The sequence below is a fragment of the Phascolarctos cinereus genome, unplaced genomic scaffold (genome assembly GCF_003287225.1).
Source record: "Phascolarctos cinereus isolate Bilbo 61053 unplaced genomic scaffold, phaCin_HiC Scaffold_2;HRSCAF=192, whole genome shotgun sequence".
NCBI classification, from domain to species: Eukaryota; Metazoa; Chordata; class Mammalia; order Diprotodontia; family Phascolarctidae; genus Phascolarctos; species Phascolarctos cinereus.
In genome coordinates, this window is record NW_027555625.1 from 50,008,043 (window position 1) to 50,026,266 (window position 18,224).

General features: G+C 41.2%; 1 protein-coding gene across 2 annotated transcripts; it reads right to left on the minus strand.

The window, feature by feature from the left end:
* Positions 1-8,591: 8,591 nt before the first annotated feature.
* Positions 8,592-18,160, minus strand: SPATA33 (spermatogenesis associated 33). 2 transcript variants are annotated; one of them, XM_020989122.2, is made up of 4 exons: positions 17,918-18,160; positions 14,333-14,494; positions 10,767-10,826; positions 8,592-8,980 (listed from the first exon to the last, which is right to left on the minus strand). In XM_020989122.2, exons 1-4 carry the CDS (start codon positions 17,958-17,960, stop codon positions 8,769-8,771), a joined length of 477 nt encoding a protein of 158 aa, XP_020844781.1. In that variant the 5' UTR covers positions 17,961-18,160; the 3' UTR covers positions 8,592-8,768. The 2 variants fall into 2 exon arrangements, with proteins under 2 accessions (XP_020844781.1, XP_020844782.1); XM_020989123.2 differs by lacking the exon at positions 10,767-10,826 and having other exon boundaries at positions 17,918-18,149.
* Positions 18,161-18,224: the final 64 nt, after the last annotated feature.

Below are 18,224 nucleotides of genomic sequence, written 5' to 3' on the forward strand. Positions count from 1 at the left end.
TCAATTGATAGGCATCCCCTCATTTCCAGTTCTTTGCCATCACAAAAAAAGGCTGCTATAAATATTTTTGTACATGTAGGTCCTTTTCTCTCTTTTATGATCTCTTCGGGATAGACGTAGTAGTGGTATTGCTGGATCAAAGGGTGTGCACAATTTGATAGCGCTTTGGGCATAGTTCCAAATTGCTCTCCAGAATGATCGGGTCAGTTTACAACTCCACCAGCAATGCATAAGTATCCCAATTTTACCACATCTTCTCCAACATTTTCTTTTTTTTGCCATATTAGCCAATCTGATAGATATGAGGCGGTACCTCAAAGTTGTTTTAATTTGCATTTCTCTAATCAATAGTGATTTAGAGCATTTTTTCGAATGACTATAGCTAGCTTTAATTTCTTCATTGGAAAACTGCCTGTTCACATCCTTTGACCATTTCTCAGTTAGAGAATGACTTGTATTCTTATAAATTTTACTAAGTTCTCTATATATTTGAGAAATGAGGCCTTTATCAGCAACACTTACTTTAAAAATTATTTCTCATCTTTCTGCTTTCATTCTAATCTTGGTTGTGTTTTTGTTTGTGCAAAACCTTTTAAATTTAGTGGAATCAAAATTATCCATTTTGTATCTCGTAATGTTCTCTATCTTTTGTTTGGTCATAAATTCTTCTCCTTTCCGTTGATCTGACAGGTAAACTATTCCTTGTTCTCCTGATTTGCTTATGGCATCACCCTTTATGTCTAAATCATGTGCCCATTTTGACCTTGTCTTGGTATATGGTGTGAGATGTTGGTCTATGCCTAGTTCCTGCCATACCATTTTCCAGTTTTCTCAGCAATTTTTGTCAGATAGTGAGTTCTTATCGCAGAAGCTGGAGTCTTTGGGTTTATCAAACAGTAGATTACTGTAGTTAGGCACTACTGTGTCTTGTGTTCCTAACCTGTTCCACGGATCCACCACTCTATTTCTTAGCCAGTATGAAATAGTTTCGTTGATTGCTACTTTATAATATAGTTTCAGATCTTGTATGGCCAGGCCGCCTTCCTTTGCATTTTTTTGTCATTAATCCCCTTGATATACTTAATGTTTATTCTTCCAGATGAATTTTGCTATTATTTTTTTCTAGCTCTATAAAATGATTTTTTGGCAGTTTGATTGGTGTGACACTGAATAAGTAAATTAATTTAGGTGGAATTGTCATTTTTTATTATATTAGCTTGGTCTACCCATGAGCAATTGATATTTTTCCAGTTGTTTAGATATGTCTTTATTTGTGTGAAAAGTATTTTGTAATTGTGTTCATATGGTTCCTGAGTTGGTCTTGACAAGTAGACCCAAATATTTTATATTGTCTACAGTTGTTTTAAATGGAATTTGTCTTCCTCTCTCTTCTTGCTGAGCTTGGTTGGTAACATATATAAATGCTGATGATTTATGCAGGTTTATTTTATATCCTGCAATTTTGCTTAAGCTGTTAATTATTTCAAGTAGTTTTTTAGTGGATTCTCTAGGATTCCCTAAATATGCCATCATATCATCTGCAAAGATGATACTTTTGTTTCCTCATTGCCTAGTCTAATTCCTTCCATTTCTTTTCCTTCTCTTATTGCTAAAGCTAACATTTCTAGTACTACATTGAATAATAGTGGCGATAATGGGCGTCCTTGTTTCAACCCTTACCTTACTGGGAAGGCTTCTAGCTTATCCCCATTACAGATAATGCTTGCTGATGGTTTAAAACAGATACAACTTATCATTATTTAATTATTTAATTTTATTTTTTATTATTTTTTGGTGAGGCAGTTGGGCTTAGTGACTTGCCTCCGGTCACACAGCTAGTGTCAAGTGTTTGAGGCCGGATTTGAACTCAAGTCTTACTTACTCCAGCACCTGTGCTATATCCACTAAGCCACCTAGCTGCCCCATACCCCTTGTCATTTTAAGGAAAGTTCCACTTATTCCTATACTCTCCAGTGATTTTTTTGTTTTTGTTTTTTTGCTTAGGCAGTTGGGGTTAAGTGACTTGCCCAGGGTCACACAGCTAGTAAGTGTCAAGTGTTTGATCTGAGGCTGGATTTGAACTCAGGTCCTCCTGACTTCAGGGCCAGTGCTCTATCCACTGTGCCACCTAGCTGCCCTTGTTTTGTTTTGTTTTGTTTTGTTTTAATAGGAATGGGTGCTATATTTTGTCAAAAGCTTTTTCTACATCTATTGAGATAATCATATGATATCTGTTGGTTTTGTTATTGATATGGTCAATTATGCTAATAGTTTTCCTAATATTGAGCCTACGTTCCTGGTATAAATCCTACGTGGTCATAGTATTATTCTTATAACAAATTGCTACAATCTCTTTGCTAATATTTTATCTAATTTTTTTGCATCAATATTGATTAAGGAAATTGGTCTACAAATAAATAAATGATAGATAAATAAATAATTTTCTTTCTCTGTTTTGGCTCTTCCTGATTTAGGTATCAGCACCATATTGGTATCATCAAAGGAATCTGGTGGGACTCCTTCTTAGCCTATTTTCCCAAATAGCTTGTCTAATATTTGGAATTAATTATTCTTTAAATGTTTGGAAGAATTTGTAAATCCATCTGGCCCTGGAGATTTTTTTTTAAAACGTCATTGATGACTTGTTCAATTTCTTTTTCTAAAATGGGATTATTTAAATCTTTTATTTCCTCTTCTATTAATCTGGGCAATTTATATTTTTGTAAATATTCATCATTTCACTTAGATTGTGAGATTTATTGGCATTCAGTTGGGCAAAATATCTCCTAATTATTACTTTAATTTCCTCTTCATTGGTGGTGAATTCATACTGGTAATTTGGTTTTCCTCTCTCTCTTTTTTTTAAATCAAATTAACCAATGGTTTATCTGTTTTATTGTTTTTTTAAAAATAAAACCAGCTCTTAGTTTTATTTATTAATTCAGTCATTTTCTTACTTTCAATTTTATTAATCTCTCCTTTGATTTTTCAGCATTTCTAATTTGGTATTTAATTCGGGATTTAAAATTTGTTCTTTTTCTAACTTTTAAAATTACATGCTCAATTCATTGATCTGCTCTTTCTCTATCTTATTCATGTAAGCATTTAGAGATAAAAAATTTCCCCTAAGTACTATTTTGGCTGCATTCCATAGATTTTGGTATGTTGTCTCATTGTCATTCTTTTTGATGAAATTATTGTTTCTATGATTTTTTATTTGACCCACTCTTTTTTTTAGAATTAGATTATTTAGATTCCAATTAATTTTCAGTCCATCTTTCCATGGCCCTTTATTACATGTAATTTTTATTGCATCATGATCTGAAAAGGATGCATTTAATATTTCTGCCTTTCTGCATTGCATCGTGAGGTTTTTATGCCCTAGTGCATGGTCAATTTTTGTTTAAGTGTCATGTACTGTTGAGAAAAAGGTATATTCTTTTCTATTCCCATTCCGTTTTCTCCAGAGATCTACCATATCTAACTATTCTAAAATTCTATTCACCTGCTTAAGTTCTTTCTTGTTTATTTTTTGGTTAGATTTATCTAGTTCTGAGAGGGGAAGGTTGAAGTACCTTACTAGTATAGTTTTGCTGTCTATTTTTTTCTTGTAACTCATTTAATTTCTCCTCTAAGAATCTGGTTGCTGTACCACTTGGTACACATATGTTTAATACTGATATTACTTCATTGTCTATGGCACCTTTTAGCAAGATGTAGTTTCCTTCCTTATCTCTTTTAATTAGATCTATTTGTGGTTTTGCTTTGTCTGAGATCAGGATTGCTATCCTTTAATTTGCTTTTTTAAAATTTCAGTGGAAGCATAATATATTCTGCTTTAGCCTTTTACCTTTACTCTGCATGTCTCTATTTCAAATATTTCTTGTAAACAACATATGTAGGATTCTGGGTTTACTATTTGCTTTCATTTTATGAGAGAGTTCATCCCATTCACATTTGCAGTTATGACTACTGTGTATTTCCTTCCATCCTATTTTTTCTCCTTTTTATACTTTTCTCTGCTTTCATCCTGTCCCTCCTCACCACTGTTTTGCTTCTTACCACCACCTCACCTAATCTGGTCTCCCTTCTCTCAGCTCCCCTCCCTTTTCTTTCCTCTTTCCCCTCCTACTTCCCTATAGGGTAAGATAGATTTCTCTACCCAACTGAATGTGTATGTTATTCCCTTTTTGAGCCAAATCCAATTAGAGTAAGTTTCAAACAATGCTCACCCCTGTCCCTTCTTTCTCTCTACTGTAATAGGTCTTTCATACCTCTTCATGTGATAATTTAGCCCATTCTGCCTCTCTCTTTCCTCTCCTCTCAGTAAAATCCTTTTTTAACCTCTTATTTTTTTTTATCATCAACTTATACCCACACCTTAAGTATAGTCCTTCTAACTGTCTAATAGAGATACAGCTCTTAAGAGTTACAAGGTATGATCTTCCTATGTAGGGATGTAAACAGTTTAATCTCATTGAATACCATGGGTTTCTTTCCTATTTACCTTTTTATGCTTCTCTTGAGCCTTGTATTTGAAGACTGAATTTTCTGTTCGGCTCTGGTCTTTTCAATCAGGAAAGTTTGAAAGCCTCCTATTTCATTGAATGTCCACATTTTCCCCAGAAAGATTATGTTCAGTTTTGCTGGGTAGTTGATTCCTTCTTGTAATTCAAGCTCTTTTGCCTTCTGGAATATCATATTCCAAGCCTTCTGATCCTTTAATGTAGAAGCTGCTAAGTCCTGTGTAATCCTGACTGTGGATCCTTGATATTTGAATTGTTTCTTTTTGGCCCCTTGCACTATTTTCTCTTTAACCTGATAGTTCTAGAATTTGGCTACAATATTCCTTGGAGTTTTCATTTTGGGATCTCTTTCAAGAGGTGATCAATAAATTCTTTCAATGACTATTTTACCCTCTGGTTCTAGGATATTGGGAAGTTTTGCTTGATAATTTCTTGAAAGATGCTATCGAGGGCCTTTTTTTTTTTTTTGATCATGGCTTTCAAGTAGTCCAATGATTTTTAAATTATCTCTCCTGGATCTATTTTCCAGGTCAATTGTTTTTCCAATGAGGTATTTTACATTTTCTTTTATTTTTTCATCCTTTTGATTTTGTTTGACTAATTCTTGATGTTTCATAGAGTCATTAGCTTTCATGCCCAATTCTATTTTTTAAGTTATTATTTTATTCAGTTAGCTTTTGTACCTCCTTTTCCATTTGGCCAGTTCTACTTTTAAAGGGGTTGTTTTCTTCAGTGGATTTCCCCCCCCCCCTCCCCAATTTGGCCAGTTCTATTTTCTAAGGAGTTGTTTTCTTCAGTCAATTTTTGTGCTTCCTTTTCCAAGCTATTGACTCTTTCTTCATAATTTTCTTGCATAACTCTCATTTCTTTTCCCAATTTTTCTTTTACCTCTCTTACTCTATTTTTAGATTTTTTTTTTTAGCTCTTTCAAGAGGACTTTTTGGGCTTGAGACCAATTCATATTTCCCTTTGAGCCTTCCGTGTAGGCATCCTCTTCTGAGTTTGTTTTGATCTCCCCTGTCACCATAGTAGCTTTCTATGGTTAGTGCTCCTTTTTTGTCTTTTGCTCATTTTAAAAAGTTGAGCTCTGCTCCTGGGGTACAGGGGGCACTGTCCCAAGCTTCTTGCACTGAGGGCCAGGGGGCTGGTCCCTGGCTTTCTGCGCTGGGGCCTCTGGAGCTGATGTCTTGCCCACTGTGCTAGGGTGGCCCAGCCTTTTGCTTCTGTTGTGCCCTGGGTTCCAGGACTGGCAGTTTGCCTGCTGTGTTGGGGCTGAAGGCCTCACAGCTGGCCTGCTAGACCAGTGCCCTGCTGAGCCAGAACCACAGGGGCTATGGCACTGATCTGTGCTGTGGCCAAGAGCTTCCTGCTGGCTTGCCCAGATACTACCTACACTGGGCTGTGCTCCCCTTTTACTCAAGCGAGACAGACCTTTCCTGAAGTCCTAAGTTAACTTGGGTGGGAAAATTGTTTCACTCCATCTTTTAGTAGATTCTGTCACTCTAGAATTCTTTTTTTGAGGCTTGATTTAATGTTATTTCTGAGGGAAACTGGGGAGAGCTCAGACAACTTCCTGGCTTTTCTCTGGCATTTGGATCCATCTCAAAGTTGTTTAACTTTAGAATAATAATAACTGCCAAGGATAGAGTGGAATATTTGTAAGAATATGTGTCATACTGTTCATCACATTATAGCTGGGGATTTGCTGACATAGTCGTTTGTAAGTTAGTAATTTTCTTCTTAGGCACTAACTGGCACCTTGGGGTATGACTGCCAACTTAAGACTTTCTAATCGTTCTCATAATTGAATTCAGATTAGCACATAATTTGGTCATATTCCCCCTTTTTATGATATTTCCTACCAACTAAACTGCAAGTTATCTCTAATTTCTTAATCTGACCTTGGTTTAAGGAGAAATTTTTAGCTTTTTTTGTTTTTAAAGTTTCACTTGGACTGTCAATTATACAAATTTTGCTTGTCTTCCCCTTCACTGGTTTCCTTGTGATGCTGGCTTGTGAGTGCTATTTCTGGCTCTACCTGTCCTAATAAAAATGACTATCTGTGATTACATCCTGCTAACCACATCTAAAGTTCCTACACCTTGGCACGGCAGAAGATTGCTTTTTTTCTCCCCTGGATACTGTTTTTCTCTGAAATACACTGGATTTCCAGCCAAGAGAGTCAAAATAACTGAGGCATATCTCAGTGATAGGAGGATAGCCTGATTATCTTTGAAGGGTCAAAAGACCCTTCAAGCTTCCCTTAAGGACTTCCCACAACTGAAACCATTTCTTATTACTTAGAACTATATAGATTAGGTATCTCAACACTGGGTCAACATATTTATACAGAGCCATTTAAATAAGTTATATGTGTCTAACTGTAGCTATCATGGAGGGGAGGAAGAGATTTATATGATAACTTTATTACATATTTAATTTTAATTTTTTTATTTTTAGGCAATTGGGGTTAAGTGACTTGCCCAGGGTCACACAGCTATTAAGTGTCAAGTGTTTGGTCTGAGGCCAGATTTGAACTCAGGTTGTCTGAACTCCAAGGCTGGCACTCTATCCACTGCATCACCTCGCTGCCCTTTTTATTATGTATTTAATAAGAACAGTGAGTAGTACATAACAGTTGCAGTTTCATACGCAATCATCTTTTTTTTGTTATACTATATTATGGAAATGCTTGTTTTATTCCATAAATTAAAATAAAATAAAATTTTAAAAGTTACATATGGCTTCCTCCCACTAATTTTTTTTTAACTCTAAATACTACCCTCTACCCCCTAACCCTCTGTGCCTCTGAATAATGACTGCATTCTTCCTAAATCTGTAATCTGGTTACAGGTATGCTTACCATTGGGATTTTTCTCCCTCAAAGGTGTACTGAAAGACTTTTTAACTTATTAGATAAGTTTGGAGTCTACAACCAGTCTCTCTGATAAGGGCCTTATTTCTAAAATATATAGAGAATTAAGTCAAATTTATAAGAATACAAGTCATTCCCCAATTGATAAATGGTCAAAGGATATGAACAGGCAGTTCTCAGATGAAGAAATTAAAGCCATCTATAGTTATATGAAAAAAATGCTCTAAATCACTATTGATTAGAGAAATGCAAATAAAAATGACTCTGAGGTACCACATCACACCTATCAGATTAGCCAAGATGACAAAACAGGAAAATGATAAATGTTGGAGAAGACGTGGGAAAATTGGAACACTAATGCATTGTTGGTGGAGTTATGAAATGATCCAACCATTTTGGAGAGCAGTTTGGAACTATGCCCAAAGGGCTATCAAATTGTGCATACCCTTTGACCCAGCAATAGCACTTCTAGGGTTCTATCCCAAAGAGATCATACAAATGGGAAAAGGACCCACATGTACAAAAGTATTCATAGCAGCTCTTTTTGTGGTGGCAAAGAATTGGAAATTGAGAGGATGCCCATCAGTTGGGGAATGGCTGAGCAAGTTGTGATATATGAATGTAATGGAATACTACTGTGCTATAAGAAATGATGAACAGGCTGACTTTTGAAAAACCTGGAAAGACTTGTATGGTCTGATGCTGAGTGAAGTGAGCAGAACCAAGAGAACATTGTACACAATAACAGCTATGTTGTGCAATGACTAATATTGATAAACTTAACCCTTCCCAGCAATACAAGGATCTAAGACATCTCCAGAGGCCTCATGATGGAAAATGCTGTCCACATCCAAAGAAAGAACTATGGAGTTTGAATGCAGATCGATGCATACTATTTGCTACTTTTTTTCTTCTATTGAGTTTTATTTCCTCTTTCTGGTGGTTCCTCCTATCAATTCTAATTCTTCCTTACAACATCACTAATGTGAAAATATGTTTAATAGGAATATATATGTACAGCCCATATCAGATTGTGTGCCATCTTGGAGAGGGTAGTGGGAAGGAAGCGGTAGAAAAATTTAAAACTCAAAAGCATATGGAAATGATTGTTGATAAATCAAAATAAATTAATTTTAAAAAAGGGACAAGTTTGGGGTCCTCTGATCTCCCTATTGCCTCATTACCAATCATCCAGTCAAAATTCATTTATTTATTTAAACAAAGCTTCCTAGTTCCCTCTCCAAAGACGAGTCATTCCTGCTTTCCTCCAAACTGCATGTGGCACTGGTAGAAGTGAGGCCAAGCCTGCTTGTCAGAGAAGAGCGTTAGCCACATTCTGAAGATGGCATTGGGGTCTCAGAGGACCTCTACACGAATGATTTGGTTTTTGGAGCCTCAGGCTGGGTTTTAGTGTACGCATCAACAGTGCTGGGGTTCCTGTGCCGGTAGTAGGGGCCGTAGTCCATCTGGTCCCTTATGGTCTTTTGCACATCTTCCTCTGGTGCTATACCCAAGTCGGTGGAAGCTCGAGTAACAATGATTTGGGGAATAACAAAGGTTTTCGACTTCTGCTGTTTACCTAAAGGGAGGGGAATGGAGGGAAATCTAAGCATCATTCAAACAAACAGAGAACTCCTGTGTGTTAACAATGGTAACTCACTGTACCATCTTAATAATGGCTCTGCCTTAAACTAATTACATGTATTACCTGGCTCCCCAGTAAGGGAGGGGTCACCCATGAGCTTGGACCTAACACAGTATCTTGAAGTTGTAGTAATCCCTCTTCATACACACATAACCTACAAACTTGTGAATGTCAAGTTGGGGGAGAAGCCAGACTGGGTGCTAACCTAGCATGTTTGTTTTTTTTTTTTATCATAAAAATGCTCTAACTTTAAAATGTAAATGGTAATATATAACTGGTTAGGACTGATTTAGGTTTGTGTTTCAGTGTGTGTGTGTGTGTGTGTGTGTGTGTGTGTGTGTGTGTGTGTGTATAATGCTGGGGTTCCTGTGACTAATGACTAAATGACAATGACTAAGGGTGTTTGACAGGTCCTTGGTTAGCTGTGCTTTCCCTTTCCAGGCCTTTGGTCACTGGGTTCATCTCATCAAGAATGCCTTCCCTCCCTCTCTTCATCTCCTAACCTTCTCCTCATTCTTGAAAATGCAGCCCAAAGCCACCTCCTCCATGAAGACCTCCTGGATCTTCCTGGTTAGTGACAACCCCCCACCTCACATGGAAGTTGCTCTGTTCCTTCCTAATACATGGTATAGCAGACAGAGCCCGGGCTCTGTAGTCAAAAGGAATAGGTTCACATCCTGCCTCCTTAGGTGACTTTGGTCATTTAAACTCCCTGCATCTCCTTTCCTCAACTGTAAAATGGAGGGTCAGGGGTGGACTGAATGAATTCTGAGATCCCTGCCAGCTCCACACCTAGGAGCTTATTGAGGGAATGTTGTGTTGAGTAATAGAGGGAGCCATGTCTGTATCCGTAGTATTTTCCAGGGCCATTTCTTATCCAAACTTCATACTCCCCTGACTCAGTGGACATTGAAACGTCTAGGGTATCCTGAATTACTTTGAGGGTGGCATGTTTCTTTTCCTTTTGTACAATTTATGCAAATATTTATCAAGCACCTACTGTGTGTGTTTGTGGAGTATGGTGATTACTAAACAGATGTGAAACTAGCCCCCTTGCAGCCACCACGTGGTCAAAAAGGCAATTTCACTGAATCCAGTTGCTGGGCATGGGTGTGGCAGATACCCTGGGACACCACTAGGCTGCTTCTAGGGAGTCTGCCAGCAAAGAATGGAGAGTCAGGGAGAGCAGACAGGAGCCCACCACGTCTGTGAGCCCTTGTGGGAGGAAGCTGACCCTTGGAAGGGTCTTCTAGGTAGGCAGGTACTAAATTCAGTTGTTTCTATGCTGCTCAAGGACTAAAAGGGCTAAGAGTGACTCTCTAACTTTGGATGTCCTGAACAAAGCCATGATGGATCTGCCCTAGTTAGAACACTGTGAAATGAATGGATGAAAAAAACCAAATAGACTCTCCCACAGATTACATATGGACATTACAAAATTAACCTGAGGGAAGCTCAATGACGTGAATCACAATGAACACAATGCTCCAGGAAATTTTAAACAACCTAAACATGTATTTATAGTTAACACTTTAAAGATTACTTTGAACTTTCATGTTCCTGTAACAATGGGTGAGTTCCTCTTGGGATCACAGACCCTGCGCCAGAGGGGACCTCAGGAGCCACGGAGCCCGATGCCCTCGTTTTACAGATGAGGAATCTGAGACCCTGGACGAGTATTGAGCGACAGAGAGTGGGACTGAAACTCAGCTGCTCTGACCTCCAGAGCTGGTGCAGTTTCTTTCTTCCTCTTCAGAAAAAATCCTTTTCTGAGGCGGAACTTGATAATCACCCACCAACACGAACATTTCAGTATACACAGAAGAACAGAAAAGGAGATCGTATGAGAAATTGTGAGTTTGTTATATCGCTTTTTAAAAAGAAACATACCTGCGCATTTTTATTAAATTTGACAAAGCAGTGATATGATGGTCCTATTTGTGCCCCCTCTATTTTTTGTTTTCTTCTGTCCATTTAAATGGTGTTTTATTGATGTTCTTTTGTATGTCTCTCACTACCCATGAACCCTTTCTCCACCTCCCCCCCTCGTAACAAATATATACAATAGAGGAAAACAAGTAACACATTGGCCGTGCTAGTCCATATTGTCCCTTCCATCTGGGTCCCCTTCTGCTCTCTGGATTTGTGGATCTCTCCTCACATGGGACTTGGTGATAGAGGCCTGGTGCTCCAAAGAGAAGTTTGGGCTGGATATACAGACTTGGCATCTCCTGTGCTGAGGGGATCACTGAACCCCCAGGGAGGTGATAAGATTGACAAGTGAGAGGGTCAAGAGACAGAAGAGAAAAAGGCATCAGGATAAAGCCTCGAGGGATCCCCACAGGTAGAAGGCAGGACGTGGCTAATGATTCAATGAAGAAGATGAAGAAGGAGGGGTCAGAAAGAGAGGAGGAAAACCAGGAGGGAGCAGTATCCTGGAAGCCAAGAGAGGAGAGCATCCAGGAGGTAGTTTACAGTGTCAAAAACTTTAATGAGGCCAAGGAGAATGAAGACTGAGGAAATACCACTGGATCTAGCATGTAGGAGATTATTGCTGACCTTGGAAAAGTGAGCAGTGAGGTGAGGAAGTGGATTATATCACACTCAAGTGAGGGCAGATGGCTGTTTCCAGGAATCTGGCTGTGAAAAGGAGGAGAGATGCAGAATGAGAACTTGAGAGGCTGGTAGTACGCCCAAGGGAGTTTTGTTGAAGGATAGAGACACCCAGGCATGTTTGTAGGCTGTGGAGAAGGAGCTGATAGATAAGGAGACATCGAGGCTGGAGAAGAGTGAGGGGATGAGTCCTTGAGGAGACAGCAGGGGATGAGACAGAAGGCACAAGGTGAGGTGCTGCCCTAGGAAAGGAGAAAGACCAACTCCACCTCAGAGCCCGGAACAGAGGAGAAGAGAAGGAGGGTTTTGTGGGTGGTTTGAGAGGTTTGGAGGGGAGAGAAAAGGGAGCTCATGATGGAGGACATGAATTATTCCTGGTCAACTCACAGACAGAGGGTGGGGGGGAGGGAGAGAGAGAGGTATGAGGATCTGAAAGATCTGAAATAGACAATGTGGGGATTGTTTGAATCTACTGGGGAAGAAGAAAAGGATTACTCCAAGAAATAGTGAGGGCACAGTTGATTTCATGGAAGATAAGTTCTCATGGAACCATTTTGCAGGGTAGTGACTTCCTTCAGAACAGGAACAGAGAAGCCAGACATTGGGGACAACCCAGGCTCGGGGTCTGGTAGGCATGGCTGGCACCAGCACAAGAGATTCTGGGGCAGTGGAGAGGGTCTGGGTGCACTGGCTCCCTCGATGGAGCAGAAAGCAGGATGAAGTCAGAGATGGCAGCGATGGAACACGGAAAGACTTAGGGACTAGAGCTCTCAGTGAGGATGAAGAAGAGATTTAGGAAGAGGCAGGCAGAGGGAGAGATGGAAGGATAAGAAATGCTGCTGATGAGAGACATTTCAGAGTGTCGGCTGAGATGGAGGAAAGGTACATTCAGGATATTCGTGAACAGGAAGGCCAGGGGACATCAACATCTTTCCATCAAGAAACACAGGCAGTGGCTGGGACAGAGAGGGAGATTGTGAATTAGATACCTAACACCTTGAGAAAGGAGGGAGAATGACCTGGGGGGAAGCAGATTAATGCCAAAAGAGTATTGATAGGGTAGTATATAGATGGCAGAAATGAACCTCAAAGGAAAAGGGGTTGTTAAGCATTGAAGCAGCACATGCCTATGTTCCTGACTACTAGGTGAGGCTGAGATTGGTGAGCTGCTTGAGCTCAGGAGTTCTGAGCTGCAAATGGAGTTAAAACTGATTGGATGTCTCTACTAGTCTGGAAGCAACGTGGTGAGCATGCGTGTGTGTGTGTGTGTGTGTGTGGGGGGTACCAGGCTTCCAAGGGAGGGGGCAAGGTCAGCTCATGTTGGAAACATAGAGGGAGGGTCAAAGCTTCTATGCCGATTAGTGGTAGCTGCTGCACTTCTAGCCTGGGCAAGATGGAGAGACCCAATCTCAGAAAAAAAGCAGAGGGAAGAAGTAGGAGTGGAAACAAGGAGCAAAGAAGAAGCCTCCTTCTCCTCCTCTTGGCCCAGGGAATGAGGCAGGACACAAGAGAAGGCTCCCCCAGTCTCAGAGAGGGCCATGGATATGGTGTCTTCTACTGGGAGCCAATCTGAGGAGCACAAGAAGATGGAAGGAGGGTAAGAGAAAAAGGTCTAAGATGAAGGGAAATTTGTTAGTGGCAGATCAGGAGTTCCCCAGAGCCCAGTCACCAATTCCATCTATGTAAAATCTCTGCTATCTGTCCTTTCTTTCTGTTCCCTTGGGAACCACCCTGGTTCAGGACCTCAGTTATCCTTTCTGCCTCCAGGCTGCTTCTTCAATCCTTTCCCAAGTCATCTTTCTAGGCACCCTCTGATCACATTACTCTTCTACTCAAAGCCTCCAGTGACTCCCCTCTGTCCACTGAATTCAAGATAAATTGCTTCTCTTGGCAGTCAAGGCATTCTATCATCTGATCCCTTTCAAGTTTTTTATCTGTTCTCAGCATGGCCTCTTGTGGCCCTGTGTGTCCTTGTTCAAAGCCACTTTTGAACACAGTACTTCCCTATTTCATTTCCACGGGCTGAAATCCCTTCCTTCAGGGGCAGCTAGTTGGCACAGTGGATAAAGTGTTGGGCCTGGAGTCAGGAAGATCTGAGTTCAAATTCTGCCTGAGACACTACCTGTGTGACCATGGGTAAGTCACTTTAACTCTGTCTGCTTCAGTTTTCTCATCCATAAAATAGGATGCAATAGCACTCACCTCCCCAGGGCTGTTAGGGGATGAAATGAGATAATGTTTGTAAAAATGCTTACTTATCATAGTGCCTAGCACATACTTGGTGCTATGTAAACGTTTATTCCCCCACCTCCCCTTCAAGGATCAAACCCAAGAAGCTACCTCTTCTGTGAAACCTCCCCAGATCTTCCCAGTAAAAAGCAACCTAAATATGTCTCCTCAAAATCCTTTCGCACACTGTCCGGAGATCTCCCTTGTACGCTTCATCACACTCCCCTCATATTAAGATCACCTGCATAAATGTCTTCTCCTACCACCCCATACACTACTTAGATTGTATAGTCTTCGAAAACAGGGCTGAGGTCATCCGTGTCCCAAAGCTTTCCATCTTAGTTCCTTTATCAATATTTGTTGAAATTAAATCCAAAAGATATGCCTTCCACCCTAGCCATATCCTTCCTGATGTGAAGAGACCCCCTTTTCGATGCTGCCTACCAGTTTCACTAATACTCCGTGGAGATTTCAAACTTGTTTTTATAGATCCATGAGCGCTGGAAGCATTGGAACTAGAGCTCGGCCGGCTGCTTGTTGATCGTTTGTCTGCATGTCTGTCCCGACTCTTACTCTTGTGTTTCCGAACTGAAGAGCTGGACTTATCTGGAAACAAACAAAGGAGTAACTGGAAGATAAATAGATAATTGGATGAAGGCAATGAAGAATTTGCCTCTTCTGTTCCCCGTGACATCCACCCTGGAGTGGCCAATCAAGGCAACTGTGGAGGAAATGGTTCTCTCTTTTCAGAAACACGTGGCTATTTGCGTGGAAGTAGCACATGAAAAAAATTGTCAGGTTTGTCAGTAGCAGCAATGACAGTAATGGATGGAAGTCAGAGCGGCTTCTGAGAGCGGCTTGATGTAAGGAAAACCTTCCCAACCCCTAAGAACTCCATAAAATGAACTGGGCTACCTTGGAAGGCTGGCCTCTCACTGGAGGTCTTTAAGCAAAGTCTGTATGACCACCTATCAAGTATATTGTCAGGGGGATTCTTATCTAAGTGTGGGTTGGAGTAGCTGACCTTCCAACTCTGAGCTATTGCTGTCTGCCGAAAAGAGCACGGTATTGTCGACTGGACTGACAGCTGGGTCTTAGGGACTCGTTTTCCAATTCATTCACTGTGTGTGGCAGGTAACTTCCTCTCCTTTGATGCCAAGTAAAATCACTTTTGCTATCCTTCATCACATCCCATACTTTATTTTTTAATTTTATTTTTGATGAGGCAGTGGGGTTAAGTGACTTATCCAGGGTCACACAGCTAGTGAGTATTATGTGTCTGAGGCCAGATTTGAACTAAGGTTCTCCTGAATCCAAGGCTGGAGATCTGTCCATTGCGCCACCTAGCTGCCCCACATCCCATACTTTAAAAACATCCATTGTATGTGAACTTTGTAAGCCTAAAAAAGGTCACAAGAATGTTATTATTATAGATATTATTTTCTGTCCTGGTGATTTCACTGATTTGGGGAACTTTTCCAACCATTTTGGAGAACAATTTGGAACTCCCAGTGTGAGAATTTCTTCTACTGATGCAGAGGAGTACCTTTTCTCTAGCTTAGAGTCTTCAGGAGTGGCTTGGGCTGTGAAAGGTTAAGTGAAATGATCACAGCTATAGAAGATGAGTGAGAGGAGGCCTTGGACCCAGGACCTCCTGACAGCAAGGCTAGCCCTCAAATCACTTTGCCACACTCTTCTTAGTAGAGAAAGTTTGGGGAGAGCTTGGCTCCTGATTCTCAATCCTCATCAGGGCAATTCAACAAACGTTTATTAATCACATGTAGGGAGCTGTCCTAAGTGCTGGGGATAGAAGGACAACTCACATTCTCTAGGAGGCATACAGTGTGTGGCACAGATAAATAAAATCAAGAGAATTTGAGGAGGAAGAGAGCAATCACCACTAGGCTTAGGAAGCCCTTCAAGAAGGACATGATGCCTGAGATGATTTTTTTTTTGCCTTAGGCAGTTGGGGTTAAGTGACTTGCCCTGGAACACACAGCCAGCAAGTGTCAAGCATTTGGTCTGAGACCGGATTGGAACTCAGGTACTCCTGACTTCAGGGCCAGTGCTCTATCCACTGCGCCACCTCGCTGCCCCCGAGATGATTCTTGAAGGAAGCTAAGGAGGGAATGCAGGGAATGTGTATTCCAAGAGTGCAGGATGTCTGTGTGCTGAGATGTGGAAGATATGGAATGCCAACTTCTGGAAACAGGAAGTAAGGCTAGTGTCTTCTCTACATTACTTCCTATTTATCTTGTAAGTAGCTTCTTTGTACATATTTGTTTGCTTTTTGTCTCCCCATTAGATTTGTGGGTTCCTTCAGGGCAAGGACTGTATTTTACCTTTCTTTGTATCCCCAGTGCTTAGCACAGTGCCTCACAGAACATAGCGGGCACTAAATAAATGCTTATTAATTAAATTACCAATGAATGACCACTTAATTACCAAATTATTGGCCTTTTTTTCTATCTTCATCCTTCTTGAGTTCTCTGAAGCTTTTGACATAGATCACTCTTTTCTCCTGGGTGCTCTCCTCTCTATTATGAAACAGCAGCCTTTTCCTGGTTTCTCCTCCTACCTAACTGCTCTTCCTCAGTCCTCTTCACTGGATCTTATCTTCCTCGGTCTGGCTCACTAACTGCTGACATCTTCCAACGGTCTGGCCTTGGCCCTTTTCTTTTCTTCCTCTACACTATCTTGCTTGGTGATCTTGGCTCCTATGGATTCAATTATCATCTCAATGTAGATGATTCCTTGACCTATATCCAGCTCTAACCCCTCTCCTGAGCTCCAGACCCAAATCACCAACTTTCTTTTGGACATTTCGAGTTGGATGTCTAGTAGGTATCTTAAACTCAACAGAAAACTCACTATCTTTTTCACAAAATTAAAAAAAAACCCTCCATTCTTTCTAACTTTCCTATTACTGTTGAGTGTACCACTGTTCTCCCAGATACCTTGCTTACAACCTTGGTGTCATCTTTGACTCCTCACTCTCACTCATCCTAAATATCCAATTTGTTGTTTTCTGCCTTCACATGTCTCATGTCTCTTACACGTTTCCTTCTCTCTACTTGCACGGTCACTACCCTAATGCAGGCCATATTACCTCACATCTACATTACTACAGCAGCCTTCTGATTAGCATCCCTACTCACAATCTCTCCTAAGTCCAATCCATGCTCTATTCACTTAATAGCCAAGCGATCTCTATAAAGCCCAGCACTGAGTGACACTCTTCCCTGACTCAGTAAACTCAGTGTCTCCCAATTCCAGAATCAAATCAACAAGCATCTATTATGTGCTTACTACATACAAAATACTCTTTTTTGTATTTAAAGCCCTTCATAATCTGAGATCTTACCAGTCTTTTTACCTAACTCCTCTTCATATACCCTAGTTGCCATAGCCTACCTCTTCTTCCTCATACACAACACTCCATCCATTGACTCCATTCCTTTTTTTTTTCCAATTACATTTTTTTCTCTCCTTCCCACTTCCCCGCTTTGGAGAAAACAGGCTTTGCCTTGTGACAAAGAAGTGGTCAAGCAAAACAAATTCCTATATTCACCATATCCAAAAAGTGTTTCTCATTTGTTCCTTGAGTCTGGAATGCAGGCCCCTTCAGCCTCCTGGCTTCCCCCACCTTCTTCAAGGCTCAGTTCTAACTTCATCTCTGGGGGAGGTCTTTCTGAGACACTTCCCTCCCCCAGTGCTTTTCCTCTGCCTATATTTTGTATATACCTATAGTATGCCTGTATTTTTATGTATGTTGTCTCCTCCATTAGAATGTGAGCTCCTTAATGGCAGGGACCACATTCTTGTCTTTTTTTGGCATGGCCCCAGTGTTCTGCCCAGCCTACATATATACAGTAAGTGCTTAATAAGTGCTTGCTGACTGGTGCCCAGCACAAAGTTTCAGGGAGAAGATTCTTCTTCCCGCTCTCTATGGGCAGGGGCCAGCCAGCTGAGGCTGGTGGGGTCCCCTGGGGAGGAGGGGGGGCGGGTGGGCCGGGGCATTCTTTTTACCTGAGGGACCTTTGCTTTTGTTAAGTCCCATAAGTGGGTTCATCCATGCTCCCTCACCGCGAGTTCCGCCTGCGTCTCCGCCCTCTCCTCCACCCCAGCCCCCTCGCAATCGCCTCTACCAAAGGCCGGGCCAGTGTGACTCAAAAATGAGGCCCGGCATCATCATCACCCCGGCTGGGTGGGGCACCGGGGCCCCACCGGGTCAGGGAGCTCCCGGACCGCAAAGACTGCCTACGGACAGGCCCCGCCCACCCTAGGAGGCCCCGCCCACCCCGGGGGCACTCGCCTCTCCTTGGCCCCGCCCCGC

Bases quoted from the DNA above. Each gene is read 5' to 3' on its own strand.
- SPATA33 (XM_020989122.2), bottom strand. From the start codon at position 17,960: ATGAACCCACTTATGGGACTTAACAAAAGCAAAGGTCCCTCAG. The intron at 14,495-17,917 runs GTAAAAAGAATG...GTTTGTTTCCAG, and splicing joins CAAAAGCAAAGGTCCCTCAG to ATAAGTCCAGCTCTTCAGTT. The intron at 8,981-10,766 runs GTCAGAGCAGCT...CCCTCCCTTTAG, and splicing joins AAACTGCACCAGCTCTGGAG to GTAAACAGCAGAAGTCGAAA.